At 49.6% G+C, this 27,305-nt stretch overlaps 15 protein-coding genes across 15 annotated transcripts; 7 read left to right on the top strand and 8 right to left on the bottom strand.

The window, feature by feature from the left end:
* Nucleotides 1-397: 397 nt before the first annotated feature.
* On the top strand, nt 398-1,175 carry KY384_003368 (uncharacterized protein; the record flags this gene model as incomplete). The annotated part of the gene is made up of 3 exons (XM_044811886.1): nt 398-569; nt 625-975; nt 1,063-1,175. The coding sequence occupies 3 exons, from the start codon at nt 398-400 to the stop codon at nt 1,173-1,175; spliced, it is 636 nt and encodes a 211-aa protein (XP_044671019.1).
* Nucleotides 1,176-1,411: 236 nt separating this feature from the next.
* On the bottom strand, nt 1,412-3,651 carry KY384_003367 (uncharacterized protein; the record flags this gene model as incomplete). Its single annotated transcript, XM_044811885.1, has 6 exons — nt 1,412-1,802; nt 1,859-2,088; nt 2,137-2,487; nt 2,554-2,846; nt 2,897-3,328; nt 3,387-3,651. The coding sequence occupies 6 exons, from the start codon at nt 3,649-3,651 to the stop codon at nt 1,412-1,414; spliced, it is 1,962 nt and encodes a 653-aa protein (XP_044671018.1).
* Nucleotides 3,652-3,992: 341 nt separating this feature from the next.
* Nucleotides 3,993-4,846, top strand: KY384_003366 (uncharacterized protein; the record flags this gene model as incomplete). The annotated part of the gene is made up of 2 exons (XM_044811884.1): nt 3,993-4,318; nt 4,372-4,846. The coding sequence occupies 2 exons, from the start codon at nt 3,993-3,995 to the stop codon at nt 4,844-4,846; spliced, it is 801 nt and encodes a 266-aa protein (XP_044671017.1).
* A 337-nt stretch (nt 4,847-5,183) lies between these two features.
* On the bottom strand, nt 5,184-5,787 carry KY384_003365 (uncharacterized protein; the record flags this gene model as incomplete). The annotated part of the gene is made up of 2 exons (XM_044811883.1): nt 5,184-5,343; nt 5,423-5,787. The coding sequence occupies 2 exons, from the start codon at nt 5,785-5,787 to the stop codon at nt 5,184-5,186; spliced, it is 525 nt and encodes a 174-aa protein (XP_044671016.1).
* Nucleotides 5,788-7,105: 1,318 nt separating this feature from the next.
* On the top strand, nt 7,106-8,467 carry KY384_003364 (uncharacterized protein; the record flags this gene model as incomplete). The annotated part of the gene is made up of 3 exons (XM_044811882.1): nt 7,106-7,901; nt 7,956-8,184; nt 8,236-8,467. The coding sequence occupies 3 exons, from the start codon at nt 7,106-7,108 to the stop codon at nt 8,465-8,467; spliced, it is 1,257 nt and encodes a 418-aa protein (XP_044671015.1).
* A 591-nt stretch (nt 8,468-9,058) lies between these two features.
* On the bottom strand, nt 9,059-10,060 carry KY384_003363 (uncharacterized protein; the record flags this gene model as incomplete). The annotated part of the gene is made up of 1 exon (XM_044811881.1): nt 9,059-10,060. The coding sequence occupies one exon, from the start codon at nt 10,058-10,060 to the stop codon at nt 9,059-9,061; it is 1,002 nt and encodes a 333-aa protein (XP_044671014.1).
* A 24-nt stretch (nt 10,061-10,084) lies between these two features.
* Nucleotides 10,085-10,617, bottom strand: KY384_003362 (uncharacterized protein; the record flags this gene model as incomplete). The annotated part of the gene is made up of 2 exons (XM_044811880.1): nt 10,085-10,297; nt 10,351-10,617. The coding sequence occupies 2 exons, from the start codon at nt 10,615-10,617 to the stop codon at nt 10,085-10,087; spliced, it is 480 nt and encodes a 159-aa protein (XP_044671013.1).
* A 1,291-nt stretch (nt 10,618-11,908) lies between these two features.
* On the top strand, nt 11,909-13,205 carry KY384_003361 (uncharacterized protein; the record flags this gene model as incomplete). Its single annotated transcript, XM_044811879.1, has 4 exons — nt 11,909-11,921; nt 11,974-12,235; nt 12,332-12,833; nt 12,903-13,205. 4 exons carry the CDS (start codon nt 11,909-11,911, stop codon nt 13,203-13,205), a joined length of 1,080 nt encoding a protein of 359 aa, XP_044671012.1.
* A 1,539-nt stretch (nt 13,206-14,744) lies between these two features.
* Nucleotides 14,745-15,367, top strand: KY384_003360 (uncharacterized protein; the record flags this gene model as incomplete). Its single annotated transcript, XM_044811878.1, has 2 exons — nt 14,745-15,007; nt 15,253-15,367. 2 exons carry the CDS (start codon nt 14,745-14,747, stop codon nt 15,365-15,367), a joined length of 378 nt encoding a protein of 125 aa, XP_044671011.1.
* Nucleotides 15,368-16,334: 967 nt separating this feature from the next.
* Nucleotides 16,335-17,278, bottom strand: KY384_003359 (uncharacterized protein; the record flags this gene model as incomplete). Its single annotated transcript, XM_044811877.1, has 2 exons — nt 16,335-17,022; nt 17,118-17,278. 2 exons carry the CDS (start codon nt 17,276-17,278, stop codon nt 16,335-16,337), a joined length of 849 nt encoding a protein of 282 aa, XP_044671010.1.
* Nucleotides 17,279-18,294: 1,016 nt separating this feature from the next.
* Nucleotides 18,295-19,217, bottom strand: KY384_003358 (uncharacterized protein; the record flags this gene model as incomplete). Its single annotated transcript, XM_044811876.1, has 2 exons — nt 18,295-18,942; nt 19,053-19,217. The coding sequence occupies 2 exons, from the start codon at nt 19,215-19,217 to the stop codon at nt 18,295-18,297; spliced, it is 813 nt and encodes a 270-aa protein (XP_044671009.1).
* A 468-nt stretch (nt 19,218-19,685) lies between these two features.
* KY384_003357 (uncharacterized protein) lies at nt 19,686-20,790 on the bottom strand (the record flags this gene model as incomplete). Its single annotated transcript, XM_044811875.1, has 2 exons — nt 19,686-20,283; nt 20,336-20,790. 2 exons carry the CDS (start codon nt 20,788-20,790, stop codon nt 19,686-19,688), a joined length of 1,053 nt encoding a protein of 350 aa, XP_044671008.1.
* Nucleotides 20,791-21,415: 625 nt separating this feature from the next.
* Nucleotides 21,416-22,270, bottom strand: KY384_003356 (uncharacterized protein; the record flags this gene model as incomplete). The annotated part of the gene is made up of 3 exons (XM_044811874.1): nt 21,416-21,535; nt 21,577-22,048; nt 22,254-22,270. 3 exons carry the CDS (start codon nt 22,268-22,270, stop codon nt 21,416-21,418), a joined length of 609 nt encoding a protein of 202 aa, XP_044671007.1.
* Nucleotides 22,271-23,421: 1,151 nt separating this feature from the next.
* KY384_003355 (uncharacterized protein) lies at nt 23,422-25,122 on the top strand (the record flags this gene model as incomplete). Its single annotated transcript, XM_044811873.1, has 1 exon — nt 23,422-25,122. The coding sequence occupies one exon, from the start codon at nt 23,422-23,424 to the stop codon at nt 25,120-25,122; it is 1,701 nt and encodes a 566-aa protein (XP_044671006.1).
* Nucleotides 25,123-26,595: 1,473 nt separating this feature from the next.
* Nucleotides 26,596-27,159, top strand: KY384_003354 (uncharacterized protein; the record flags this gene model as incomplete). The annotated part of the gene is made up of 1 exon (XM_044811872.1): nt 26,596-27,159. The coding sequence occupies one exon, from the start codon at nt 26,596-26,598 to the stop codon at nt 27,157-27,159; it is 564 nt and encodes a 187-aa protein (XP_044671005.1).
* Between the last annotated feature and the right edge of the window lie 146 nt (nt 27,160-27,305).

Genomic DNA, 27,305 nt, shown 5'->3' with positions numbered 1-27,305 from the left:
GGCTCTGTCTATCTCTGATAGGGTACAGAATTACCGGCGCCAGCCTCTTTGGCGGTCTATGCGGTAGCAATTGAGCAGAACGTGCAACATAGCACTGAACAATATTGCCCAGTGATCCGGTTGCTGGTCTGACAGCCTGGGCGTATTATTACCAGCCGATACCAACCGAAGTGGACTTTGATTGCCGCATTTGGTAGTGGTTTGCCCATAAACAGGTGGTTGGCTGGTAAGTAGAATTTGGTTAACATTCTTTTTCTGCCTCTACGTTGGTCTTCCATCTTTCTGCAACCTCTTCCTACTGCAATCACCGAACTTCTCTCCTGTCAAGATTCATCTTCTAAACGCATTTTGGAAATTCGTCCGCATCTACTCACCATATAATTCAATCATTCACACAATGTCTAACATTGCTGCCACCACAGACTCGGACTGGAGTAATAGTCCTTGGTTCATCGGTACCACGCGAGTCCTGATGGTGATCGGGGCAGTGTTTTTGCTTCGTAGCTTTTTTCAACTCGTACAGTACAGTTGGGAGAAAGCACATGGTGCCCGACGCACCTCCTCGACGCGTATGGCGAGAGACCCTTCCGTTCAGCATAATGCGATCTCACTGATCATCCATAGCTGGTGTTGAATCGAGCGTTGGCATGAGTCTTGCTGATATCTTCCCTGTTACCTTGGATAACGCTTCCCTCGGCCCCGACCTCGAGGCATCACTCGGTATCAGCGCCCATCTCCCTACTGACAGGCGCCAAGGAGAAGGTAACGATCTGCATACGACGCATATCGACAGGATCGCTCGTCGGCGCAGTGAGCCGATTGCTATAGAGCATCCTCATACGTTGGACAGCATCACCCTTGGCCCTGACATCGAAGCAGCAGTCGAGGTCAGCGCGCCTCTTCCAATCTACAGGCGCCAAGAAGAAATTGACGGCCTGCATATTACGGAAGCTGAGAGAATCACCCGTCGCCATAGTGACCCGATTGCTGTAGACCATCACGGCCTGCGCGACAGAGACAGTCCACTTCGCACATCACGAAGCTGACAACAAGAATGCTCAGCATGGCGCACCATGGGCCATCAAGTCAAGGAGCATCATTCCGACCTCATGGCTTGTTACAGCAATTCCTGGGTCTGGGTGGCCCGACTCTTGTTGCCCAAATGTGAGGAGTAGGGGTGAGAGAAATGGGAAGTAAGGACCGTGCGATGGTATTACTCTGATATTGTCTTGCCACCATCTTAGCTCGGAAGAACATCTCTTATCATGCCTTGTCTGTAGTGTATAGGATGTATATCGAGACATTGATGTCGTAATGTCACTTTTGACTTTTGACAGCAGCAGATAGGGTTGGGACCGAGCCGTAGAGCCTGACAGCTGCCATGCGGATAGTTTGGCAAACTTATATCTCCTCAGGAAAGACTCATTCTTCCCTCTTTAGACTTCAGTACATTGCTCAACTCTTCCCACCAGGCATGCCGTTCCCCAAGCGGAAGCTTTGCCTGCTCACGGTCAGCTCCGCTATCAACTTCAGAGGCAGCGTCAATCTCATCGGCCCATTTCCAGACCACTTGCATGGCTCGCCAAGCAGGAGGCACATTCCCTCTTGAGTCGCCACAAATGGGCTCAAACCATTTGCGCACGACAGCCCGGTCAGCTTCTTTGTAGGCAACTATTCCTGCGATGAAAACGGCGAACATCGGTGTTTGAGCCGTGAAAAGTGGTCCGGAAGTTGGCTGCCAGTCGATAGTCCGCAGTAACGTCTGCAATATCTTCTGCACGGTGGGGTGACGTTGCGACCGTCTGTGTGATGGCGTGTTAGATAGAAGAACATGTAGCATGAGTGACCTGGTACGGACCTGAAGAAGCGGCATTGCAAGTATATCTGAGCTGCCGTCACGTAGCTTTCCCCCACGAGCTCCGTCACCTTGGTCGCCGAGGTAACTGTGCCATTCTCGTCTAGTTCGCAGGAGTCGAGCAGGTCCTGTGACGAGCCGTAGCCCTCGGACAAATCTGACCATTGCCAAAAACGTTGTAGCCGTTTCTCGAGCTCTTTGCCAACCCTTGGGTAGACTTCAGATTTGGGGTTCTTCGAGCGCGTCAGTGGTTGACATTTTCCTCATAGCGCTTCACATACCTTGGCCGATTTACTGCTGAGATGCGTAATCTTGGCATAATAGTGTAGCAATTTTGAGCAAAGCCCAGTCGTGCCCACAATCTTGCGTTGTTCGGTCTCACTGCCCTCCAATAGCCATGGATAGGAGCATCTTGTCAAGGTCGGATCTAGTGGATAAACGCAGTCGCTGAGAATATTCTCGAGCCCGATTATGTGAGTGAGCTGCGTTCTGGCACGATTACACTGTACATTGAATGGGAAGCTATAACGATAGCCAGGGTCGGACTGGCTCAGTACGCGTTCCCCAACTTGTCCAGCAAGGTACCACTTTGGGAGGTCTTCGCCTGATCGATCTACTTCCCAATTGACCACCTAAGAATTGTTAAACACAGGTGTCTTTTCGTAAATTTATGATGCGGGTGGACATCGTTCACTCACTTCATTATGTACCAAGAGCGAGATCGCGGCACAGACAGCTTCTTCTTTTCCGGGAGACTGGATGTCCATGTTGCTGAGCTCTTCCCCAAGCTTATCCACGGCATTCTTGTGATGGTACTCGGCCTTGGCCTTGATTGCATGATCTGCTCGATTGAAATCCAGAAGGTAGGTTGTCGACAGGGCCAACAAAGCGTGTCGCACCAGGTCACTTCTTTCCACCATAGGTGCAATCTCGGTCTTGTAAGCATTGTCGGTGTTGATAACGGTTCTGCCAGCGCAGATGCCAAGTATGACTGTCAATGGGGTATCAGCGGGCACGGCTAGCAATAAGGAGCATACTCACAGAACCGATAGAAGCTTCGATCTAGGTTGTCTAGTTTCCCAACATCCCCAAAATTCGGCGGCAGACGGGAAACAGGTCCATCAGGGGACGACTTCGTGTCCATGGCAGTTTTTGCAATGTCTGGCCGCTGTTGCAACAACGACGGTAGCCGTTTCCCGTGGTTTTTACCCTTCTTCTCAAACCAACGAATCTTGATGAATGCATTTGTAGACTTCTTAGGCTTGTAGTACGTGAGTGCTACCGGGTTTCTTAAGGCCGGATGTACCACAGCCGCACCTTGCTCCTCGCCAAAGGGATTTGCGATGCCAGCTTGAGTTATTCGATTGGCTGGTAAAGGCACTGCAGGCAGGAAATCTGGAAATATGGAGGGCTGACCAATCCATGCTGGCAGTTCCTGTGTGTTATTGTTCACGGAAAAGGCGGTTTGGAAGTCTGTAGAAGGAAAGTCAATTCAAGTTGCAGACCCCTTCCAGAAGTGGGCAGGCTGTACCTCGCTTGTGAGAAGCATCGTCATTGCTACTCAGCAGATCAAGGTGTAGAGGTAGGTGTCCCCACTCATGAAAGATTGTGTCCTTGTCTGCATCATAGCTCTGAGTATGATGCGGGTTTTGAAGGAGGTCTTCGAGGTTGCCAAGATTATCTTGCGTGCAGGTGGTGGTCAAAACCTCCGGCCCGTCATCGGAACTTTCCGCTGACAGCCCTAATGGAATGCTTTTGGGGTCACATTCGACAATAGCTTCGTTCACAACATTCATGGTTCGGAGTTCCTTGGCTTTCGAGAGCAGGAATGCTGACAATCGGGGGCGTCCTGCGGATGGAATTCAGGAGCATTTGAGAAAGCCAGAGCTCGGAGCAGCTGTCCCACATAAGTCACCACGGAGGGCACACAAGGCTGAGAATGTCGGCAGGCTACGCGTTTTAGTCTCGAGCCTGGGCCCATGATCAACGGTCTCCAGGCTAAGCAGAATGTAGATAGAAAAGAGGAAAGAGAGAAGAGGAGAGAGGCAAGAGACAACATGGGGCACGAGTCCTGTTCGAGCGATGAGACTAGTTTCGATCAACGCAACGAGAAGCCTAGAGTGGGTCACAACGTCCAATGGATGCCAATACCGGATTGTTCACCTCAGCTCTTCCATATGCTGGTGCAGCAAAGGAGACTTGGCTGGATGGCGCTCTCCGTACCGAATTCCCCCGCATCGCTGCCGAGGCGAAGGCGCGCGAGGATTATTTTCCAGAGCTTTGCCCCTTGGCAGACGTTGGCCAGTATATAGTCAGAGTACTGCAGATTCTCTCAAAACTTACAGACCACTTGATCAATGGCAGCTTTGTTGGCAATTATGTCAATGGCAAACTCTCTAGTCTGATCGACGAAGACGACGGCAGTGTCTCGGAATACATCGACGATAAACATCAGGCATTGGGGTAGGCTACCTACGCATGATTGTGTTGGTCAGATAATTAAGGCTACGTCTCAGGAAGATTGCAAGGCAGATTAAAGATATTTCCAAGGATTGCGGCCGCGTCTGGTCAAGCAGCCCGGCGCCGCCTTTTCATTTGCAGTCTCACCCATCGGGATTGACTGCATACGAACCTTATCCTGTAAACACTGCGCCGCCGTCTATCACTGAAACGGCAGCGTACTCTTCCGGTCCCGCCTACGAAGGGCTGCCGACTAGTGCTCCGAACCTGTACGGAGACCAGGAATATACGTCCGTTGCCACTCGCGCGGGCCACGCAGGATCCTTGGCCTTCGGTGAGCAGAGGATAGAGGACATCATGGCCCCTACCACCGATTATTCCCATCAAGGGCAAGACAACCCATCTATAGATCAGTTGAAGTCTCGAGGTAAGGGCCAGTATACATGCCCGCATGGGCTGGATTGCAAAAAGGGTGGTGTCAAATCTGATGGTCGTATCAGAGTCTTTACGCGAAACCATGAATTTCGGTAGGAGCCACTTTGCTTTCCTTGCCAGTCAGTTCAGGAGTTGATGTCTAATACAGAACTCACCTAGAGAGGCATGAGAAGCAGTATAAATGTGACCTTGAGAACTGCCCCAATAGATCTGGGTTTGCGAGAGCAGACCAGCTGGAGAGGCATAAACGCACGGTCAAGCACGATCAGCCGTCTTGGATCACTGAGACGCCTTCGTGATCAACTTATGAATGACGTGAAGACGTGACGCACAGATGAAATGATTGGTATGATAATGAATGTCGCTGTTTTACATTACATTACCCTCTTGAATTGGTCAAAAGACCCACATCCCAGCGTTTTACGAAAGAGCTCTAGTTATTGACAATATCCGCCACCATCTTCAAGGTATCAGTGACATCCTCCATGTCCTTGATAGCTCGTCTCAGATGTCTCGCGATCCGTCGTTTGTCGCTGTTCAAAAGTTGGTCTTCCTGAGAATGTGGGAAGCCGCTTCGCCTTCCTTTCGTTGCCCTAGCCCGTTTAGCTTTTGTTTTGAAGATACTAAAGATGGAATATGCTCGACGAGGTGAGCCCTCTAGCAATGAATTACCTTACGTATCTCTTGGCTGCTAGTTTTGCTTTCTCGTCATTGTGATGGTCGTCAAAAAGAGCACCAATGCCTTCCAGGTTCATTTCAGCATCTGCCTCATCCAAGTGTTTTCCATCTGCTTCCATGCCAGTCTCATGGCGCGCACGGCCTTTCCCAGTTCTTCTTGGCGTCTTGAAGGAGGACATGTACTCATGAAGCGAGTTGTGCTCATCCTCATGCGGTTCACATTCAAAGACCAGATCTTCGCCGTGCGTGGTTAAACAGCTACTATCTCCTCCATGATCAAAGTCAGCAACAGCATTCCTGCCCCCTGGACCTAATCTCGCCGGGAATGTCGCTTCTGCGTCGGACAGAAAACGTTGCATCGGTACCGATAAATAGTCAGCACATGGGTGATTTGGGCCGAGAGTGCTTGAGAAGACTAGGTCACCGGATACGGATCGCGAGTCCCTTCTGAGTCCATGAGTGGAGGAGGAACGCCTGAAGGAGGTATGCTTTGTCGATTGCTTTTGGTGAGACATATCGGCCTTTCAGACCTTGAAGTAGAGCGATCTATTCGGGTAATATATTGAGACCGGATAAAAGATATTGATCTATAAAGATTTCATCGAACGAAAGAGTCCAACGAAAGGAAGGGCGCGGTTGATTTATACATGTCCCTAGGGCAGGTAAGGAACGCCCCAAAGTTCATGAAGGCACCCGTTTGTCTCACACACCCATGAAGCAAACACATCATCCCTTTAGATGGGGGCTTTGCACAATGGAATAGTTCTCTCTTTTCGCTTCCATTTCCGATCGGGTAATCTAAAGGGAGGACGACGAAGCCTGGTGGCATCTTCGGGCGAGCATTGCATAAGAGATCGAGTATGAGGTAGGGTTAGGATCTTGTTCTCTCTTTCGCTTACTGCTTATGGCCTGTCATAGAGTCCGTGCCTGACAGGTCGGAGAGCCCCAGGGCGCATTTTGTCGCAAACCTTCTAAGGGAAGAGAGAGCAGGGCTGTTCATTGTTATCCCTTTCGCTTACCTTTTTGGGGTCGCTTATGTCAACGGTGCCTGAGATATTGACTCGTGATCGACTAAACACTCACACTCTGACCTCTAGGAGCGGTCGTGAACTACGCTTTAACCAGTCAACCTTGCTGCTAGGTGGCCGCGTGGAGCGCGAGGCAATCCAACCCAAGGATTGGACATGAAAGCAAGAGGCTGAAGGAAGGGAACGACGCCTCAGCCGGGGCCCCTGACCGTTGAGCCACAACGAGATGTTCACTTCTTTTGCTTGGCAAGAGGAAGTAAAGCTAAGTCAGATGAGGAAGCAGAAGAGAGAACTTGACTGATTGATGACTAATTGAAATGGACAAATCAACTCGGTCGCGACCAGCCTCGGCCACCAGACTCTTTGGGTAAGTTCATCCGATTAGCAAGTGGGGCAGAGAGGAAAGAGGAGAGAGCGTCTGCCAAGAGAAATGAGGAAGGAGACAACAGCAAGGGCTAGAAAAGGCAATGCACGCTAGAATAGACCTGTGGGCTGTGAAATCGATGACGAACGCGTCGAGAGTGGCATAAGCCATGAAGAGAAAAAGGATTCTAGCAACGGACCCCATTCTGCTTGCTGCTGCTGCCTCATGCTTCCGTTCATATCGCGTGGAGGAGGCTTTATTCGATCGCTATTCAGCTCGACCAGAATGACACAGACAGATGACTCGTACCTGATCATTGGTGCAGGAGTCTTCGGCGCCTCTACGGCGCTTCATCTCATCAGAAAGTACCCGAACTCGAAGATCCGTCTCGTAGATCGGGAACCATTTCCTCCCCAGAACGCAGCATCATGGGATCTCAATAAGGTGGTGCGCGCTGATTATGATGACATCTTCTACACCGAGAAGGCCCTGGAAGCGAAGGAGCTTTGGAGATGGGATCCTTTGTTCAAACCGTTCTACCATGAGAGTGGAATCTTCTGGATCTCAGATGCGGAATTGGCATCCAAGATCAGTGACAACTACAAGAAACTGAATGCCAAAGAGGACTTCCGCCTCGTTTCGTTAGATGAAGCCAAGACTGCCTATGATGGCATGTTCGAAGCCGCTGATTACTCCGGCGTTTCTCAGATCTTGATCAACAAGAGTAGTGGCTGGGCCGAAGCCAAAGAAGCGCTCAAGGCCACTATTCAAGCGTCTGTTGACGCCGGTGTCGAGTACACTGCCACGGATATCGTTGGGGTTGAATTTGACAAGAATGGCGCTTGTATTGGAGCCCGGTCAAAGTCAGAGGAGATGTTCAGGGCTAGAAAGACCATTCTTTGTACAGGCGCGGGTACGGCTAGGCTTCTGGCAGACAGCTCTCCTTATCGAGAAGACATTCAAGTAGATGGTCGACTTGTAGCTGCAGGCATATGCACCGGGTTTGTAGAGCTTAATGATAAGCTTGCGGAGGAATTTAGCAAAGCCCCCGTTGGGGTTCAAGACCTTCTACCTGGCCGAGGTTCGTGAGAGATGAGTTCTTTCTACACCAAAGTAAGGCTAATCATCGGAAAAGGTGGAAGCTTACCACCTACTGTGAGACATGAGCTCAAATACTGGCGCGATGTCAGTGTTCGAAATTCGATCAAGCATGCTTCTGGTCAAGTCTTCTCTGCTCCGCCAGACAAGCCCCTGTATGACCAGTGGGAAGTGCCTCAGACGTTGAAAGATGAGGTTCGATATGTCAGCGAGTCACTATTTGGCAAACGTGAGGACCTCAAGATTAGCAACCACCGTCTATGTTGGTAAGTGACAGCATGTTTCGGACAGATTCCAGAGCTGAGTGTCGATCTTAGGGAGTCGGTAACGCCATCAAACGATTTTATCATTAGTGCTCATCCACGATGTGCAGGCTTGCATGTAGCAACGGGAGGATCTTTCCATGGATGGAAGTTCCTTCCAATACTTGGGAAGTATGTGCTTCAGATGCTGGATGGTACGATAGACCCTGCTTTGGCCAAGCGATGGGCTTGGGATCGCGAAAACCTTGAACCTGACCTCAAGGACTCTTTTGTGGCCGCAGCGTGAGCTATGCGACATGGCTTGAATACTTACATATATATGACTGCTCTTTTAAGGATCAGTACCTATACTTTAGAGTGCGACCGAGAGGGCGCGGTATGGCATACCTTTAAAAAGTTCATCTATTTGCCCCTTTGCTCTGTCAGCTTAAGCAAGACAAGGGCATTTACTTCTCAAGGAAGAGAAAAGGCGATGTAACTATTCCATCTTGAGCTCCAATCTCCAATGTCAACGTGCTCTCGTCTTGAGTAGAATCTTTAGCTATATTGAATCAGAAATTCCAGGTTCAATATTTATTCATTTGGGCTATGAGGTTAAGCAGCCATACAACCCATCCAATTTCGGTAGGTGGGACTGTGTCCTCTTGCTCGCCTTATTCATCTCGAAGTGTCTATTCCTGGCTCACCCAAAGTAGATAGCCGGTCCGAAAAGTCAATGATCCACGTATGATCTCGTCATAGGAAGAGGCGCGCACAACAGCCAATCCAACCTTTAAGTCAAGAGAGCTTACCACCTACCTTGATCCAGAAATATAAAATTCCGCGATGCCCAAGCTAGCCCATGTACTCACTAATACAACAGAGTCCGAAAATGACATCAAGCCCTCCATATCGCATCAGCCATCTTGACAGCCTGGCCCATCTCTTCCACATCATGCACTCTTACAATATCCGCACCGCCTTGCACAGCAGACACCACACAAGCTGCCGTACCCCATACTCTCTCTCTAGGCTCTTCTACACCGGTAATCTTGCCGATGAACTTTTTCCTCGAAGCGCCGACAACCCAAGGAAAGCCCTGCAAGCCCTCAAAATTTCTCAGCTCGTTCAACTTTTGCAAAATCTCCAAATTCTGCGCTTGATTCTTCGCGAAGCCGATGCCAGGGTCCAGGATGATCCGCCACCGGCGGATTCCCGCCTGTTCTGCTGCGCGGACGCGTTCCAAGAGCTCGCTGCCTACGCCTTGAATTACTCCGTCTGGGTATTTTGTAAGGCTATTCATTGTCTCAGGAGTTCCACGCATATGCATCAGAATGCACGTACAGCCTAGTTCGGCTATAGTGCGAAGCATTTCCTTGTCTAATTGCCCTGCGGACACGTCATTGATGATGTCGGCGCCTGCTGCAATTGCAGCTCGCGCAACGGAAGCTCGATAGGTGTCGACTGAGATTGCAATTTTATCCAAGGATGACTCAGCGCGGATCGCTTGTATTGATGGAATAATTCGGGAGAGCTCCTCTTCAGGCGAGACTGGCTTTGCATAGGGCCTAGTTGATTGGCCTCCTATGTCGACTAGTGTTGGCGCACGATTTTGTTGGGCTTGCTGCTTCATTTTATTGACATAGATCTCCGGCTTACTACTTGAATGAAGACCTCCATCAGAGAATGAGTCTGGAGTTAGGTTTAATACCGCCATCAAATGTGTTGGCTTCTTGGTAGACATGCTTGCAAGAGGTGGAATTGAAGCACGTATTGGGGTCAAAGGCGACAGATTTGAGCTTGCTTCTTGGATTGAAGCAAGCTGATCTTTGAAGCTAATGAATGGACTGCCGTTAGGAAGGAGACCGTCAGGGGTAAGACTACGATTGTAAGCCTTCATCCCTGTAAAGTTGGTATCGGGTTCTCACTCGCACAAAGGCTTCAGAACAAATTCTCTCTCCATTATTCTCGCGTGTGGAATGATCAGATCAGAGGTATTGACAGTCTCCTTTCCATACAGTAAAATATCCAGATCAATTGGACGTGGACCATTCTCAATACCTTTGATTCTACCAAGTTCCTTCTCGATGCTCTTCAGCTTTTTTAACAAGTTTGCGGGAGTCATATCTGTCTCAATCTGCAAATAAGTGACAGTTAGTAGAGCGGCAGAATTTTGCAAACTATACTAACCTCGAATACACCATTCAGAAAGTCCCGCTGGTCCTCTAGATACATAGGTTTGGTTTGGTACATTGCACTCGTACGCCATACCAGGATTTCGCGCTCTTCCATCAATTTAGCGGCCATTTCTATGTGAGAAACGCTCTGCCCAACATTACTACCAAATGCTATATAGGCTCTTTGGCAAAGTGTGCCGGATTTGTGTGCCATCCTTTTCTCATCGAGCTTGATACGGTCATAATCAGGGCGAGAGAGACTCATCACGAGAGCAGGCATGCAAGACAGACGCTTGTGCCGGTTAGCTCGCCGAAACAACTCGCCTCTTGAGGGCTCTACTGAACAACGTTCTGTTGTACCACAGCCAGATGTCTGCCTTGCTAGATCGTATAATCTAACATTCAAATGATGCACTTGGTTCCAGCTGGTGTCGCAGCCGGTATCGTCAGTATTCGCCATGGCAGAATGCAAGGAGAAAATAGGATGGACATCATCAGGTGTTGAGGGTTTCCGGTTACATGCAAGTGGCCGACGCGGATACACAAAGTCTTCGAGAGCCATGTCGTGGCTCGTCGTGATGGTGAATCTGTCTAGAAGCAAAGGATCGACGGCGTCTCCGTCTCGTAGCCAAATCGACTTCCAAAAAATTCGGACGACATCAGAATCATTCAAAACGTTGCCATTCAAATTGTCAGTTGTCGAAACACTGAAATTCATATCGACAAGCTTTCTGTCAGGCAAGAAGCCTCTGTCAGTCCCCCATGGAAGAAAATTGAGCCAAAAATGTTTTATGGGTAAGCTTAAGGTTGATAACCGCCTACTCAATGACTTGAGACACTCCCCTACCACTACATTACCATGGCCATTTCGAGGAGCATATGATGACAGATTTTTTAAATAATCATGTATTGCAGGTGCGCCGTCGATCAGACAAGTATTGCTCTCTGGGTTGGCCTTGATGCCAACATCGGCCCGCCAAATCTCGAATGGCCTGGGCGCCGTTCTTATAGCGCGTTGTGAGCATTTGCATTAGGACGAGTATTACGCAGGACGTGATTGAATGTCATAGACTTACTCAAGTAGCGAGACCTTCGACCACCTTGTCATCCACGCCAGGTCATGCTTTGGTTGAGCAGCTTGTCTCAGGCCACGCGAAAGCCCAGCGGAAGCTTTTCTTCTGAAAATATTGCTGCTTTCTCCTGCAAAGCGACAGAAAATCATTGTATTATCCCATGTCCCAATGAAGCATCCTCGGTGTCCGAGGACACGATCAACCGCGTCACCCTGCTCCTTGAATGCTGTAGGATGGACCGGATTTTCTAGAGTCCAAGTATATACGTCGCCTTAGGCTTAGCTCTAGGGTCAGAAGTACCTCCGCTTAGGTGCTGACATAATCTCCATAGAACTATTAAATGCCGAGGTCCAGGATGAAAATATGAGGGCATCGAAATGTGATGCTTGTCCTCCACTTCCAGAAAACTTGTGCTTCCCCACCAGTCGACTGTGCTCTTTCTTCTCAAGCACACTCTTCCAGCCCAGTTCGTCAATTCGTTGTACACAATTCTCCATCATGGCCTCACCACGTAGGTCTCCCCTCACCCACCCGGTATAGATCATCAGCTTACCTTCTCGCAGAACAACTCCGCACCCCTGTGACCGACCTCCTCCACATCAACCACCCCGTCATGCTAGCTGGCATGAATGTAGCCGCGGGCCCCAAGCTCGCTGCAGCAGTCACCAATGCCGGTGGTCTAGGCGTCATCGGCGGCGTGGGCTATACACCAGACATGCTACGGGAGCAAATCGCTGAGCTCAAGGGATTCCTGAAAGACAAGGATGCGCCATTCGGCGTAGATCTACTCATTCCACAAGTCGGAGGCAACGCGAGGAAGACGAAGTACGTGTCTTCCTGATTCATATTCCTCTCAAATCATCTCAATCGCCTTGTGCCTCCAGTAGCCAGTTGCATAAGCTGACAAGGAATTTTCCGCAGCTACGACTACACCAAAGGGAAACTCGACGAACTAGTAACCATCATAATCGATTCCGGCGCCAAACTCTTCGTCTCCGCCGTGGGCGTCCCACCGCAAAACGTTGTCGACCGCCTCCACAAAGCCGGTATCCTCTACATGAACATGATTGGGCACCCAAAGCACGTCCCCAAATGTCTCGAACGCGGCGCAGACCTCATATGCGCACAGGGTGGCGAAGGAGGCGGACACACCGGTGACGTGCCTACTACAGTTCTGATACCGACGGTGGCGGAAATGTGCAAGAGTAAGAAGAGCCCGCTTACTGGAGGTCCAGTGCAGGTCGTGGCTGCGGGCGGTATATTCTCGGGACAAGGTGTGGCTGCTGCATTAATGCTGGGCGCGAGTGCCGTGTGGGTGGGCACGAGATTTGTGCTTTGCGAGGAGGCGGGCGCGCCGAAGGCGCATCAGGAGGCTGTGAGGACGAGTGGGTTTGATGACAATGTGCGGACTCTCATTTTCACGGTATGTGTATCTTCTCTGTGCTCATGTTCAAGCATTATTGTTTTCAGCGTTGGTACTGATACAGCCTAGGGCCGTCCCTTAAGAGTCCGCAAGAACCCCTACATCGACAACTGGGAGACCAATCGCCAGAATGAGATCAAGGAGCTTACCTCCAAGGGTACGATACCTGTGGAGCATGACTTTGAGACTCTGGGCGATGACATCGATGACGATACCATGGATAATGCTCGCCCATTTCTGATGGGCAAAGCCGCGGCTGTTGTCAACGAGAGGAAGTCTGCTAAGGCTATCGTAGATGAGATGGTAGGCGACGCTGTGCAGATGTTGGGCAAGGGACAGAGCTGGGTCACTGGTGGCAGGAGTAAGTTATGAACATGTATGAGCTACGAAGATATGTAGACCTGGATGTAAATAACGTTGGAAAGTATTTGTTGATTAATGCGTGCGTGCTTCATGTTTGCCACAGCTACGATGTTATTCATTAGTAAGATCATTTCGATTGCTGTATTCTCATCTCACATCTTAGAAAAGAAAAACCATCCAAGCCACATTTTCATTCAACATTGATCGCAATCTCACAGGCGCATCCGCCTACATGGCTTCTCCAGACATACAAAGCAACCAAATCACCGTCTTCAACACAAGATAACCCATTAACATCCTCCACCATCCTCCCTTCCACCAACTCAGCCCCTCCCACTCCTCGCAAATCTCAAATTCTCCCTTCCCTTACACTTCCTCAACCCCATTCTACCCATCCCCCTCCACCTCGGCCCACACCTCTCCTCTCTCCCCCCTTCATTCCCCACCTCCCTCCCATCCGAGCGCTGACATACAAAATAATCCCCCCCTCCACTTCACTAGTCCCAGGACTCGGGGACGCAGGAGAATATCCCGGCGTCATTGCCCCCGGCGTAGCCAAACACCCCGGCGACGTATACCCCGGCGTATCAGCCCCCGTCCCCGCCGGGACGCGCCAGCTGCTCATCCTGCTAATACCAGGACGCTGCTCACTGACGCTGCCCCATGAGAACTCCTCAAACTGGGGCATTTGCTCTACCTCCTCGGAGAGCGCAGCGGGAGGGTGGTTTGGGTGGGATTGTTCCCGAGCCCGCTGCTGGGTGGATGGCTGGACGGATTGTTGGCGGGATAGCCGCCGATGGTGCTCCGAGTAGTGGGCCCCTACTGATTTGGCGTACGCGATACGCGCGGTCAGGTCGGTGACGTCCAGGGGGATGGTGGAATTGCGGTCGCGGTCGAGAGAGAGGGAGGGGATGGCGGAGGTGGAGGTGGAGATGGTGGTTGGGTGCGAGATTGAGGGTTTGGTGCCTGTGGTGGTGTTGGTGGTGGTGTACGTTGTTGTGGGGGCGGTGCTGGGGAGGAAGGGGCAGCAGTCGGGGTTGGAGATTGGGTCCGAGATTTTGCGTTTGTGGGCCAAGACTGTTTTGGTGTTAGTATAAGGTGTCTATAGCGTGAGTGGAAATTTTAAGGGATGCTGTGAGTTAGGAAGGGACGAAGATGACGCTAGGCTGTTGGTGACAACAGCAGATGTGATACTAACCCTTCCCCTTAGTCTTCTCCTTGATGTCTGTGGCCTTTGTTTGGAGAGAGCCGCCGACCTGGCTGATCCCAGCCTTCGACTTGCTGCCAAAGGCTTTGCAGACTGAGCCAAAGGAGATATACGCCCCTTTCAGCACCTCATTGACCGGACGACGGAGCTTCGGGCAACATCTCCCCAATCGGAAGCGCTCGGTCTGGGGGTCTGAGTGGCGCCGGAGACATTTGGGGTCAACGACCTCGGAAGTATTGACGCGTCTTGCATGGTCATCTCGCGTTCGTACAGCATAGATGGGGATAGTCCAATTGCGAGCGTCAGGTATGTTCGGTGGGAGACAAGGAGCACTCATGACGATGTCGAGGTTTGCACTCATTTTCGCTGAGCTTTACACGTCGCGAGGGCAGGCTTACGTGCGAGGAGAGGTTGGAATTGTGGAGAGAAGCAAATTTGAGAAGAAGAGTGGACGAGCAAAGCAGCTGGAAGTAATTGAGAGGTCTATGGGTAAAAACGACGTGTGTGTGGTACAGAGAATGTTTGTGAAGAAGAAAAGAAAGAGCCTGGGCCAGCAGGAATTTATTGAAAATCGAGGCGCTGGTGATAGTTTCTGTGGAGACACGTGACTGGCATCCTTCCTTGGGAACCCACATTTGGAGTAAGATAGAACTTCGTGACGAACAGCTGATTTCCGATTTTGGAGTAGGAGGCTGGATTGTTGTGTGGAAATGAGCAAAATTGACTTTCTAAACAATTGTGTACCCTGTTGTGGAGAAAGAGCAAGGGTAAGGCTGCCGCCACAACTCTGAACTCAATAATATTCTGCTTATATCGGAGCTTCATCATTGGGCACACTCATGAGTAGAGCTCCACGAAAAAGCATGACAAAATCATCGAGGTGGTTAACAGTGAGAGTGTATATGCCAGAAAAGAGGGTTCGATGGCATATAAAGCCGTGAAGAATGAGTCAGAGGCAGATTAAAAGGAGAGTTTCTCAATTTTCAAGGCAAGAAACCATCTCTTCTGACGCGAGGAGCAAATGCTCACTGTATATTGGATTGTGCTAGGCTCTGCAGTGAGCTAGGCCTGTTGCCAAGACTCGTTCGTCTCAAGGGTATGCTCAGCGAGCAAAAATTCTGCAACTTTTGGCTTGAGAGATCGAAAAGGATTGGATTCCGGCCATCTAGAGCTTTTCAAAGGTGCGACAGCTCATTTGAGAGCTACAGAAAAGTCGACAACACTCGTCGAAGCATGTATGTATTACTGTAGCTTCTGTCCATTAGAGTCTAGGAAGGAGAGTCTTCCTACAAATCTCGGTTGCTTTGCTCATCATCAAGACGCCGGATTGCATGATGTAACTACCTGCGAGGTCCTTGCTCTGGACATTCCACGGTGTGACGATGGTGAATGAGAGTTAAAGACGCTTATTATATATAATTTTATATATAATCACCTGTTCGAATGAGACTGCATTTGAACCTCAGAGCATAGTGCCATATTGACACAATAACCACTTATGGTACTTGCACGCCAGCCAATATTCTTAGCCCATCCAGATGCGTGGTTTGGTGATTCAAGAAACGCAATGTGAATAGCATGAGAAATTGGACCTGGCCAGGACGCAATTTATGCAAGTGGGCCCACCAGGCATAAGCGTTACACGTCTCAGCCAAATAAGCCATTGGAGCATAGCCTGTCCAATGCAAAAGGTAAATTGACCGGGCCAAAGCTTGCAGAAGGAGCAACAAATACTGACAAGGTCTGGAGGCTTCAATAGTTATGTGCTTTACAAATATGTATGTAATGATATTGCTTGGTAGGTGTTCTATTATTCGTGCTTTGAATCGTCCTCAGCTAAGCAAGTCATTTGTTTGTTGAAGTTGCTGCTGCTTGTAGAGGCGAGTCTTAATAAGGTCAAAACTTGTGAGTCCCATGATACCTATTGATGCTCATCCTGATCGTTTTGTGAATACAGGTAGGAAGACAATCTCGAGACTTGTTTGCGGTGAATCGTCTTTAAAGTAGGACTGCATGTTAGTGACGGCAGTCGCAGTTGCCTGTGCGATGTCAATCCCTTGATCAGCTCTGTCGATCAATATCTGGACATCTGCAGGCGAGTTGGTCCTTTCCTGCATCCTCTCATGCACCGTCTCTCGAAACACTTTCCACTTCTCGTGGAAGTATACATAACTAGCATAGAATCTGCAACATACCGTTGTATTCTTTAACAAGGATACGGCCCGAAGAAGAATCTGGATCGCCTCACTGTCCATTTCCTTGTTCATCTTAAATGTGATTTTACCGAATGTCGCCCGCATCTCAGGCCCTAAAGTCTCAAGCCAGGTATCGTATTCTGCTCTGACGTTTTGGTATATGAATTTGTGAGTTTGCAGAAGGTAATAGCCACCTAGACTGAGATTCCGTTGCGCATAAAAGACAGGAAGTCCCTCCAGGCGTGTCTGTTTGCAGAGTCTAAAGATAGCGGGCTGAAAGATCTGTGCTGTGTTGATGATTTTAGAGACTGAAGATGCGATGAGTGATGACGACGTATTTCCATAGAACCTAGCACAGACCCGCTTAGCCTGCGCGGCATCGAAAGCGCATGGTAATTGTGTCACCAAGAGGTAGATCTCGTTTCTAAGTTCGGCAGGTAGCTTGAAAAACGGAAACGGGCTATTCTATGTCAGTGGTGACTCGAAACGTTATTTTGCTTGAGAAAGTCCCAGACTCACTGTACAAGGTCATAGTCTTCGAGGCGAGCTTTCAAGACTTCCTTAGTCCCCGAAAGCGTCAATCCACGCTGCTTGAGCATCGATTTCATCTCTGATACCTTGCGCGGTGGAATAGGATGTGCAAAAATTTGCTCTTTATCTGAAAACTTCCAGTACCGCATCTTGAATGCTTGCTGAGATTTAGTGTGGTGTGAAAGTGATGTAGTGCGCTTAGTTCATATCGTGAACCCCATGGAAATTTCTGTATCGAGACCCAGGTACTAAAGCACGAGGCTCAAATAGACCAAAATTGCTCGTTTACTGTGATAGTGGCGAAGCAAGAGTTGCGTGATTAAACGATGGGGTTCCCCTGAGAAATTTTCACCAGTCGGTAGTAAGGGCAGATGGTAAACGTCAATGTGAGTGCTTTGTCGAGACCTGGATACGAGAAGGCTAGACTCAAAATGAGCCAAATGTGATGGTTCGCTGTTGTCGTGACGAGGTAAGATTTGTATGATTGGAAGATAATGTTCTCTCGAGAAATGTCAAAGAATCGGTGAAAAAGATCGAGCAAATGAATCGTTGATTTACGAGTTATTCCTTTGGATGGAAGAAGTGGTTGTGCTATTGTGAAATGATAATGCTGTGAGAAATGGGCTGTGGGAGAATGACCTGTCAGAGCGAGGTTGGTTGGAGAAAGGTCTCTGAAGGAAGGTCAATGAGAGGAGAGCCTGCGTGAGATAAGTCTGTAAAGAGAGGTGGAGAAGGCACTCGCATTAAATCAGCTCTCTAGTAAGGTGATTTTAACCGCAATCTTCTTCTTATAGATGACAATTCTAGAGCATTGTGCCTTCCATAAACGGCTCTAAATTCGCGGACCTTTCGGAGCTCCTGATGGGCTAACGAGTGCTATCTGATGAGTTCAGCTTTTCGCATGAATCTTGAAAATGAGGAGAGACTGCTCGAATTTTGTAGATCGCTGATTGAGTCTCACTCCTGGCCTTGAAAAGAAAAAAGGTAGTGTTTGCATATGAATGCGTCCCTGAAACATATAATCCGCGCTTCGCGAACTTGGTGAATGAGTCTCTTGATTCTCAGATCTATTGTTTTGAATGCCTGTGAGGATTAGTATAGGCCGAATTTGCAACTACGAGAGATCAATCTTACCTAATTATGCGGAGCTTTGGAGAGTGTGTAGTCATGAAATATTGGGCGGAAAAATAAGCACATTGGTTAGCATATCTGAGCGCAAAGCAATACTTTCGACGTCGGAAGGCAAGGGAGTCACGTCCTCCACGAAAAATCCGCCGTCGCCTTCGAAGACCATTCGAAGCTTCATTGTTCTGCCACCCACCTGACAGCGGCCTTTGAGGTACTTATCCCACAATTTCGTAAGAGCCCGTATTCCTGTGAGCTGGAAGGTCATTTGAGTGTCCTTCGGCACGTTGGCGATGAAATTTGAGATTTGAGTGATGAGGCGAGTAGTAAGGTCTACAGGTAAGTGGGCTGATATGGTGGTAGGATATCCACCCCAGCTACCGTCAAACGGCTGGCGCGAGAGGTACGGTCCAAACCCCAGCCATTCTGTCTTGTGTAAGCCGTGTAAAGCAATATTGAACTCGTGATCCCGTAGAAAAATCGGCAGTCCTTCTCGGCGGGTTTGTGTGCAGAGGCGAAAGATGGAAGGTTGCATTATATTGGCAGTGTTGAGCATCTTGAAAAGCTGTTGGGTCGTAGGAGTCGAGCCATGTGCTTTGACCCATCGGCGCTTGATATTGCTCTGTGTAGTGTAGCCCTTCTGCCCGGCAACCATGGTGTAGATAATATTTCGTATCTCCGGCGGCAGCTTCAGAAACGGGAACGGCCTATCCCACAATCAGCACCCTCAACCACGACCATTGCAAGAAAGCAAAGTCACGGATAGAGGCCATAATCTCCCAGACGAGAACACAAAACTGCCTTGTTACCACTCGTTTTCAACCCGCGATCCTTGAGCATCTGCTTGAGTTGCACATTCGTGTAAGCAGGTTTAGGGTAGAATATCAGCTCGCTGCGGTCCTTTTTCCAGATCGCAGTGTGCTTCGGGGCTTTTTGCTTGGCTGTAGAGCTGCTTTCGGACATATCCTCAGGATCTGTCGCTGGATGGTGGTAGATTTGAGTCTGCCAAATTAAGAATAGGGCTTCTCTTCTGTTGGTAATGTTAAAAGAAGGTCTCTCTATGAAAACCCTAGTTGAGAAAAACGGTTCCTTTTCCACTATTCATGTCAAGAAGAAGCTCTTATTGCTATTGGTATTAACGGAAAGGAGGCGGCTCTCTCAAGAAGAATGTTGAGAGATGGGTTGCTCTTACGTAAATGTTAGTGATGAACTGTTATGTGCGATCTAGTGTCTTTTTGAAAGAGACTTCTTCAAGCGCTTTCCAATGAAGCGCAACCCCTTGGTAGTGAATGATGCGTCCGAGAAAAGGCCAAAATTGTGAGAGAAAGAGAAAAAGCAGTCAAGAAAGTTGGCAAGGGTTGTGTTTATCTACACATCACTTACGACCCACTGGCTTACGCTTTTCAAGTCTCCATTCATCATTCACTTCGATCATTCATGAAAATATCTCCCCTTCCTCATCCGCTCCTCTGCGTCTTCTCTCTTCACTTTATGCTTCTCGTATTCTACCAATGGACACAGTCCCTCCCTGACCGCCGCTGTAGCTTTTGTGCTGGGCGCATCATAATCGACCGTGAAGACACTAACGCTACTTTCGCAATTGGGACCGTTCACCACCGTCGTCTCCCCTGGCAGACTGCAGTCCCCATTGATGCATGTATTCAGACCCGGACCATCAGTATTCCCGAACGTGAAGAGCTTCGAAGTCTCATTGAAGACAGCCTTATCGACCTGCGCGCCTCCCGTCATGCGTGTCTGGATGAACTTTGGCTTCACACAGCTGGTGTTGGTGAAGGATGTGACGAAGGGGTAATTGACGCTGATACCGTAGCCGTAGGGCAGAAGTTGGGATTTGTTGGAGGCGCCGGCGATCACCTGCTGCACGAGATCGACGGAGGCTTGGGCGTAGATGGTGGCACGATCTGGGTACCCAGTTGGTGTCGTCTTGTTGATATAGGTGTAGGAACGCTGTTCGGCTGTTGCATCGGAGTAGGCGATCCCAGGGATGCCGCGTTCGACGGCTGCGTAGCTGTATTCTCGTTAAATATGAATAGGGGCAAGGCGACAAGGAAGAGCCTTACGTGGCACCGATCGTTCCTGAGAGAGTGTAGAAGAAGGGACCAGCGTTCAGGCCGAAATTTGGACCTGAGACGAACAGATCCACCTTCTTCCAGCCGGTGAACTTTGGGACGACATAATCGAGGGCGAAGAATGTGCAGGCAGCAGGTGTACCATTGTAGTACCAAATGTGCGAGTCATGGGGGTCTGTACCGAAACTTGGGGCTCCTGCAGGCACGAGGTCATACTCAGTTGGCTTGGTGAGTTTGGCTTCGGTGGTGAAGACTGCGCGGCCACCTTGACCACTCTCATTGTCGATCGGTGCCACTATCCAAGCGTCATGGCCAGCTGCTTTGAGGAGGCGGTAGAACTCCCTGATGTTGGCGGAGCCGAAGCCATCATCATTGCCAACGAGGATGTTGAGGGCATTGCTAGTAGCCAGAGCAGCAGCAAGCAGAAAGGCTGAAGGGAAGTGCATCCTGAAGGAAGAAAAGCTTTCAAGGTACTTTCACAAGCTCAAAATTGACAAGAAATGCAGGCAGAGAGAGCTTGGGGAGCTCCATTAAGTAGCTGCAGGAGCTGCGGAGAAAGCTCACGATTACCGTGACTCCGGGAGCCGTCACTGACGACAGATGCACAGTCTAGGGCCGTAGTGTACCCGTGCGTCTGGATAACGGTGGCATTGGTGGACGTGATCAGGTACCGGCAGGCAGCTGGGAGGAGCTGCAAGGACCTGGACCAGATCTGGGAAACAGGCGGAAATATTGAACAAAATGGCCCAAAAGGGAAGGTGAGGAAGGTGGTGCATTGGCCAATGAACAGTCGCGCTTCGACCACGGGAGCCAAATGTGTATGTACAAGGTCCACCACTTGCAAGAGGCTGTCATGATACTATAAGAGCACGAAATGGTTCATCGATTAATGATGGAAGAAGGTGCTATATGAGAGATCAGTCATGCAAAAGGCATGAGGCGAGTGACTACCATGAAACTCTCTGGGCCACAGTAGCCGCTATAGTCGCCAATACCACGGCGTAGTTGCGGCACATGTACCATTGCCCGATCTCTGCTTCATATATAATTCCCTCTACAAGGCAATTTCAACTACATAACATTCACCAGCCCTTTCGTTTCATCTCCCTGACCCTCGCAACCGTAGCCCTGAAACCGCGTAGGAAGAGCTTCCTCCACCTCTCCTTCTTCAGCCTCTTCCGTTTCTGTCCCCTGCGTTCATAGTATTTCTGCATCACTTGATCCCTCCGTACGCTGTTGCTCGACAATGTCGTCCCCAGTCGTGCCAATGCTCTCCCAAAATCGATTCCCTTGCTCAGGTTCACCTCGACGATCCTTCCCACCTCTGGTCGCGAACGCACCGTCCGCTTGTTACGGGGGGTGCTTGGTATCTTCTCAATGCTGTCTTTAAGCAGCGCCCTGTGGTCTTCTGCGGTCATCTCTTTTCCAGACCCGCTTCCAGAAATACCATCGATAGGGGCTTGCATCTTTTTCCAATCGAAATCGCCCGTGTTATCTTTCGCCGTCTGGAAACCTCGTTGAACCTCGCTCGCCAAGTTCATTCCTTCCTTTGAATCTGATTTCAATCCTGACAGGATTCTATCCAAGTGATTTTGAGCGTTGGATTTCTTTGCTTTTGAGGAATTTTGTCCCTTTATTTGTTCCGATTCGGCGGGTTCATCGAGGAAGTCTGGCCGTTTTGCCGCAGCTTGAGACGCGGCGAATCTGCATACTGCTGTAGAAAAGGACTTTCTAGATGACGATCTCGTAATTAGGTGCTTCCGATACGTTGTACTTATGAGTACATGGTAGAGCCAGTTTTGAGGTATCGAGGGGGTTAGGAAGGGCAGGATTTGAGGAGACCGTGGTCTTCGCATTACGTCGTAACAAGGACGGAAATTGAATGCCGCCTATAATTAACAATTAGTACTGATTCCATCTGAGCATCAAGACGGCGACAGCTTACCATTGGCGGACGATTAGACTGAGATGCAGCTTTGATGGGAGACTGTAAATTTCTTTACTTCGAAGTTCAGCCCTACCGGAGTATAGATGACTAAGCAGTGGATTTCTACTCGAGCGGCTTTGGGCAGTCATAAATTGATCAGAGCAACGCATTTCATGGAGCAAGAGTCAGTCGACAAGCGTTCTGTCACATCCGTGGTCTACAATGTATACCTTGCATTTTGTGTGCTGTCGAGCAGTGGCGTTGGTCCGCTTAAGGTCAAGTATCTTTTGTGCCGTCGAATGTCGAATTTTCTATCCCTTGCGGCGGTGAAACACACCCACTACTGCGGAGCTAGAGTTCAAGCTTCGGTCAATCACGCATCTGTGCGGGACGTTTTAAAGGTGGATCATCAGAGCAACGGCGTTCTCAAGAGACTTTTTCCGATCAGTACGCCGTGGGCATTGCCCTCAAGCATTTGACAGCTCAGTACAACGACACGTCAAACGCTTCCTTTGGTATAGTCTTTCATACACAGTTGCTCTCTCATCTGACGCAGCTTTCGCAAGTTGTTGGGCTGCTCAGCCTGAGGATCACCAAGATTTGCCTACCAAAGAAGCCGTACCAGATCGGGATTAGCGCAGGGGGAAACTCAAAAGCCCCTGAATACAGTTCCGTTCTCTGTTAGATGAAGGCCCCTTATGCCCCAGAACCGTCCCAAAACAGATGGGCATATGCCTTGGCTAGCCTCTTGAAGCTGGTCTACTTTCGCGTGGCGGTCATTAATCTCTATAAGGTCTGGACCGTCGTGACATCCCCTCCGTCGAGACTCTCGAGAGGCTTGCAAGGTTCTAGACTAAAATGAATGTTATAAGAGCGAAATCCCACTGGCGACCTTTTTCCCTTTTCTTCAGTTCTGCAGATGGAGCCCCAGGTAGGATGCGTTCATATGGCATATCGTATTTTGTTATATCATCTCTGCAGCTTCCATTTTGCTCCGAAACATCCAATATGAAAGTCTCGCTTCAATCTCGCCATCTAGACATCGTTCCTTCTCCGTCGACGAACCCCTATCACCCGATCAACCATTTGCTTCCTTTATCAGTTGAAGATCCTTTCCTTCATCATGTATACTTCCCCAGATACCTTAACCATGAAGCTCCCCAACCTCAAACAGCCCCATTATAGCCTCCATGGAACACGTTGGCAGCGGCTTCTCATCGCCGTCATCTTTCTCGCTACCATCTACAGCACACGCTTCCCCTTTCACATCTTCCACCAATCAACCATATCGCCAAAACCCCACCAAGGACCTCTTCGTCACCTCCTAATCCCGGCCTCTCAACCCGATCCCAACCTTTGCAAAACCATTCTCTCCTCCACACTCCTCCACTACCCAATCCCCACAATCATCAACTGGGGCCAAACCTTCAACAACCAGAGCTTGGCAAACGGGGGCTCCCACATCGCCAAACTCCAAGGCCTGTACTCCCATCTCGCCGCACTCGGTCCCGACAAAGACGACGAACTAGTCCTCGTGGTAGACGGCTATGACGTCTGGTTCCAACTCGACGCCCAGCTACTAGTGGAACGATACCATGCCGTGAACGCCCGCGCGGACGCTCGACTGACGCAGGAGATTGGGGCGGAAAATATGCGAAATCTATCCGCGCAGCAATCCGTAGTTTTCAGCTCGCAGAAACGCTGCTGGCCAGGCTCCCCCGCTGATACTCAATGTTACGCTGTCCCGCCCTCGCCGCTACCCACGGATTTGTATGGGGCGGATACGGATCAGGATATTGATGATGGGAGTGAGCGGTACCTTTACGCACGATATAGGCCGAGGTATTTGAATAGTGGGGTTGTGATGGGGAATGTGGGGGCTATGAGGAGCATGTTTGAACGGGCGGTCGCGGTGCAGAGGGAGGGAGAGAAGGAGGGCGAGATTGTAGAGAGTGATCAAGGGGTTTTCAGTCTGATCTGGGGGATGCAGGAGTTCCAGCGACGAGTTATTGGAGAGCAGTGGGAGATGGAGAAGGAAGAAGAGGGTCTGGGGGGGTGGAGGGAGTGGAAGGGCCGGTTTGTCGGTAAGGAAGGAGTAGAGAGCGAGATGATGGGGGCACCGACGGGTGTTCTTGGTAAGCATCCAACGCATAAGAAGCCGCGGTTGTGGGATGATATGAATTATGAGTTCGGCATTGGGTTGGATTATTGGAGCGAGCTTGGCCAGGCGACCGTCTTTGCGAATCACGATATGGAATGGGTGAGATTCGCGGACAAGGAGAGGTTGCAAGAGTCATGGGAGAGAAAGAACGTCAGTAATCCTGGAGGCGAGGAATTGGCAGACGATATTAAAGCACGGCTGAGGCCATTCGCTATTCTGAATGAGGGCGTAGGGTTAGTCAATTACACGGAGGAGCAAAGCAAGGAAGGAGGAAGAAAAGAGCCAGGCGGTGGCAAAGTTTGGATAGCGGGGGGTAAAAAGATGAAAGAGGTGACACCACAAACGGCTGGATGGGATGATGTCAAGCTTTTCACGAACTTATGGACGGGCGTTACCCCCGTCATGATCCATCATAACGCGCATCACGGCGGATTGAAGCAGAATAGAGAGAGCATGTGGGGAGCGATCTGGTTTCAACGTTCTGCGAGGGTCTTGTTGCGGAAGATTCTGCAACAAGGGAAGATGGAGGGGGAGGAGAGGATAGCGAAGGAGTATGGGCAGAAGAATCTCGTGCTTAAGACTGATAAGAAGGGCACGCCTTGGGTCGGGTGGAATGATCTTTGTGATGCGGAGATGCAGGAGGAGGTTTTTAGGGACGGGAAGGGTGTTGAAAAGTTTCGCGGTGATTGAAGCAGGAGTGGAAGGAAGAGAAGCTGCTTGAGGGATGGAAGCATTGGATCTGGAATTATTATGGGAGGCATTGTCAGCGTAGGATAAGGTTCGACTAGAAATCTCTACATTCAGTCGTTGGATGGATGGTTGGATGAACGTTGGGATTGTGCTTTTGCATAGCGGTATGGAACGTAGATACATGGTTAGGTTATTAATGAAAGTGACTTCAAACGTAATAGACTATTCAAACTTTGCTCAAGAGGCTCAAGAGGCTCACGTATACGACTGAGTGACTGAAGCATCTTGAAAAATCCGCCTCAAGTACTCGCCATCACTCGGAAGCTTCCTCATGATGCCAAATTGATCCAGTGGGAAGTCAAGAGTATTATGCTATGTCAGAATTTACGTCAGTAGCTCAGTCTTTTCCTGGACGTTGTGGTCCTCAAGAGGCTCCTTTTGAATTGCTCGCAAGAGACGAGCTCAGGCGCACTGAGATTGTCTGGCTTTGTCGCATGGAACCTCGCACACAGCAAAGGGTTTCTGAGCTTTCGCAGACAATAGCATGTCCTTATCTTAAAGCTGACGAATGCCTTCGAGAAGCTCAGCAATGGCGACTCAAGTTCTCAAGTCACTATTTGCGGCCGCTGTGGTTATGCTGCTTGGACAGCTTGAACTCACCTCAGGTGCAGCTGTCTCTAAAAGAGCACCAGACAATCCGTTCACTGTTCGTCCAAATCTGGGAAACTTTGCGATACTGACTCTTGACAGCATAGACTTAAGTGCGATGGACCACTCCCCGAAGATTTCAGCAATGAGCCAGTAAATGGTCAGAAACCATTTCCTGGTGTCTTGGGACGATGGGCATATTTCACCATGAAAGGGCACAACGAACTAGTCAACCTCTGCTCTGCCACCAATTCAATAGCAGAACCTTGGGAACATTACACGCTGGAGTGTGATTGCGAAGACGGCCGTGTCGTGTGCAACCCTGACCCTAAGAGGCCGTGGGAAATCGCGTTGGATATTCGCCATTTCCCTGATTGCATTGCTGGCTGTTATTGTGAGCCGCGGGCGGTGTCAGCAGAAGATGACTGTCAGGAGGCCGAGTCTGGAGACGTTGCTGAAATGGACCTCAATGGGGGAAACGTAAATACAACTTGTAAAAAGACAATCATGCCAGCTACTGAGACCCAATGATGCAACTGCATTTGTTCAGAATTACAAGGCAAATCCAAGACTGAGTCATGGCTATAGTGACTGCTCATGATTCGGGCAACTTAAGAAACAAGAAGTGTATTCACCATCTCAATCAACATCTACTCGTGCTGTTTGTTGGATCTGTGTCCTCACCGTAACAGAGACTTTAACACGCGTAGTCTTCCACACACGTTGCCCGGCTTGGCTGCTTCTCAATAAACATCGCAGAATTTTTGAGCACTATAGTATTGTCCAGAATTGTATATGGAAGCGATCCTTCAGCAATTACGAAAGATGTCCGTACCAGTATGGTCTCAGCTGAAAAGGGGTGTCGGTGTGAATATTGAACTCAAGGCAGACCAGCCTACAGGCAAGCTGACAACAGGCTATGTCGGACAGCTTCTCGGAAGTGGCAACCACCCCAGGGGGATCAAAGTGCGCTTGATGGATGGTCAAGTGGGGCGAGTCAAGTCATTAACTTCACTGCCTCCTATAGATATCAAGTCGGACACCCCTGACGAGGTAACGTTATTCGAGAGACAGTTTGGCAAAGCCATGGGTAAGCAGGACGGAAGAAGAAAAAGTAGAGAGGAATATAGAATGCAACATGACTACAGAGAAGACGAGACTGCGCCTGATGCAAGAAATCTAGAAGATTACATCGTCGTGAAGCCAAAGAAGACGAATAAGAAGAGTAGACCTGCTTCGCAACCAGTCAATACTCAAGCGCAAGATGTTTCCGCCCAAGATATGATGGAACAAGAATTTCCATCCTTGGACTCGACCCTCATAGCGGCTACTTTGTCTGAGCATTCGACCATCGAAGCAGCAAGACAGACCTTTCGAGCCTTGACTTGACTTGACTTCCAGCTGACCTGACATCAAATCTTCCCTTTAAAAAATGCCGCGCAGGACTGGAACTCGGAGGCATCGAGGTCTGTCTTACTCAAATCTAGTCATATTGAGGCGCAACGGTCTGTCTTTTACATCAATACATCAATCGG

This window comes from Bacidia gigantensis, assembly GCF_019456465.1.
Source record: "Bacidia gigantensis strain McMullin 20006 chromosome Unknown contig_180, whole genome shotgun sequence".
Classification (NCBI taxonomy): Eukaryota; Fungi; Ascomycota; class Lecanoromycetes; order Lecanorales; family Ramalinaceae; genus Bacidia; species Bacidia gigantensis.
Note: the sequence above shows the minus strand (reverse complement) of the source record. Positions and strands in the feature narration are given on the sequence as shown.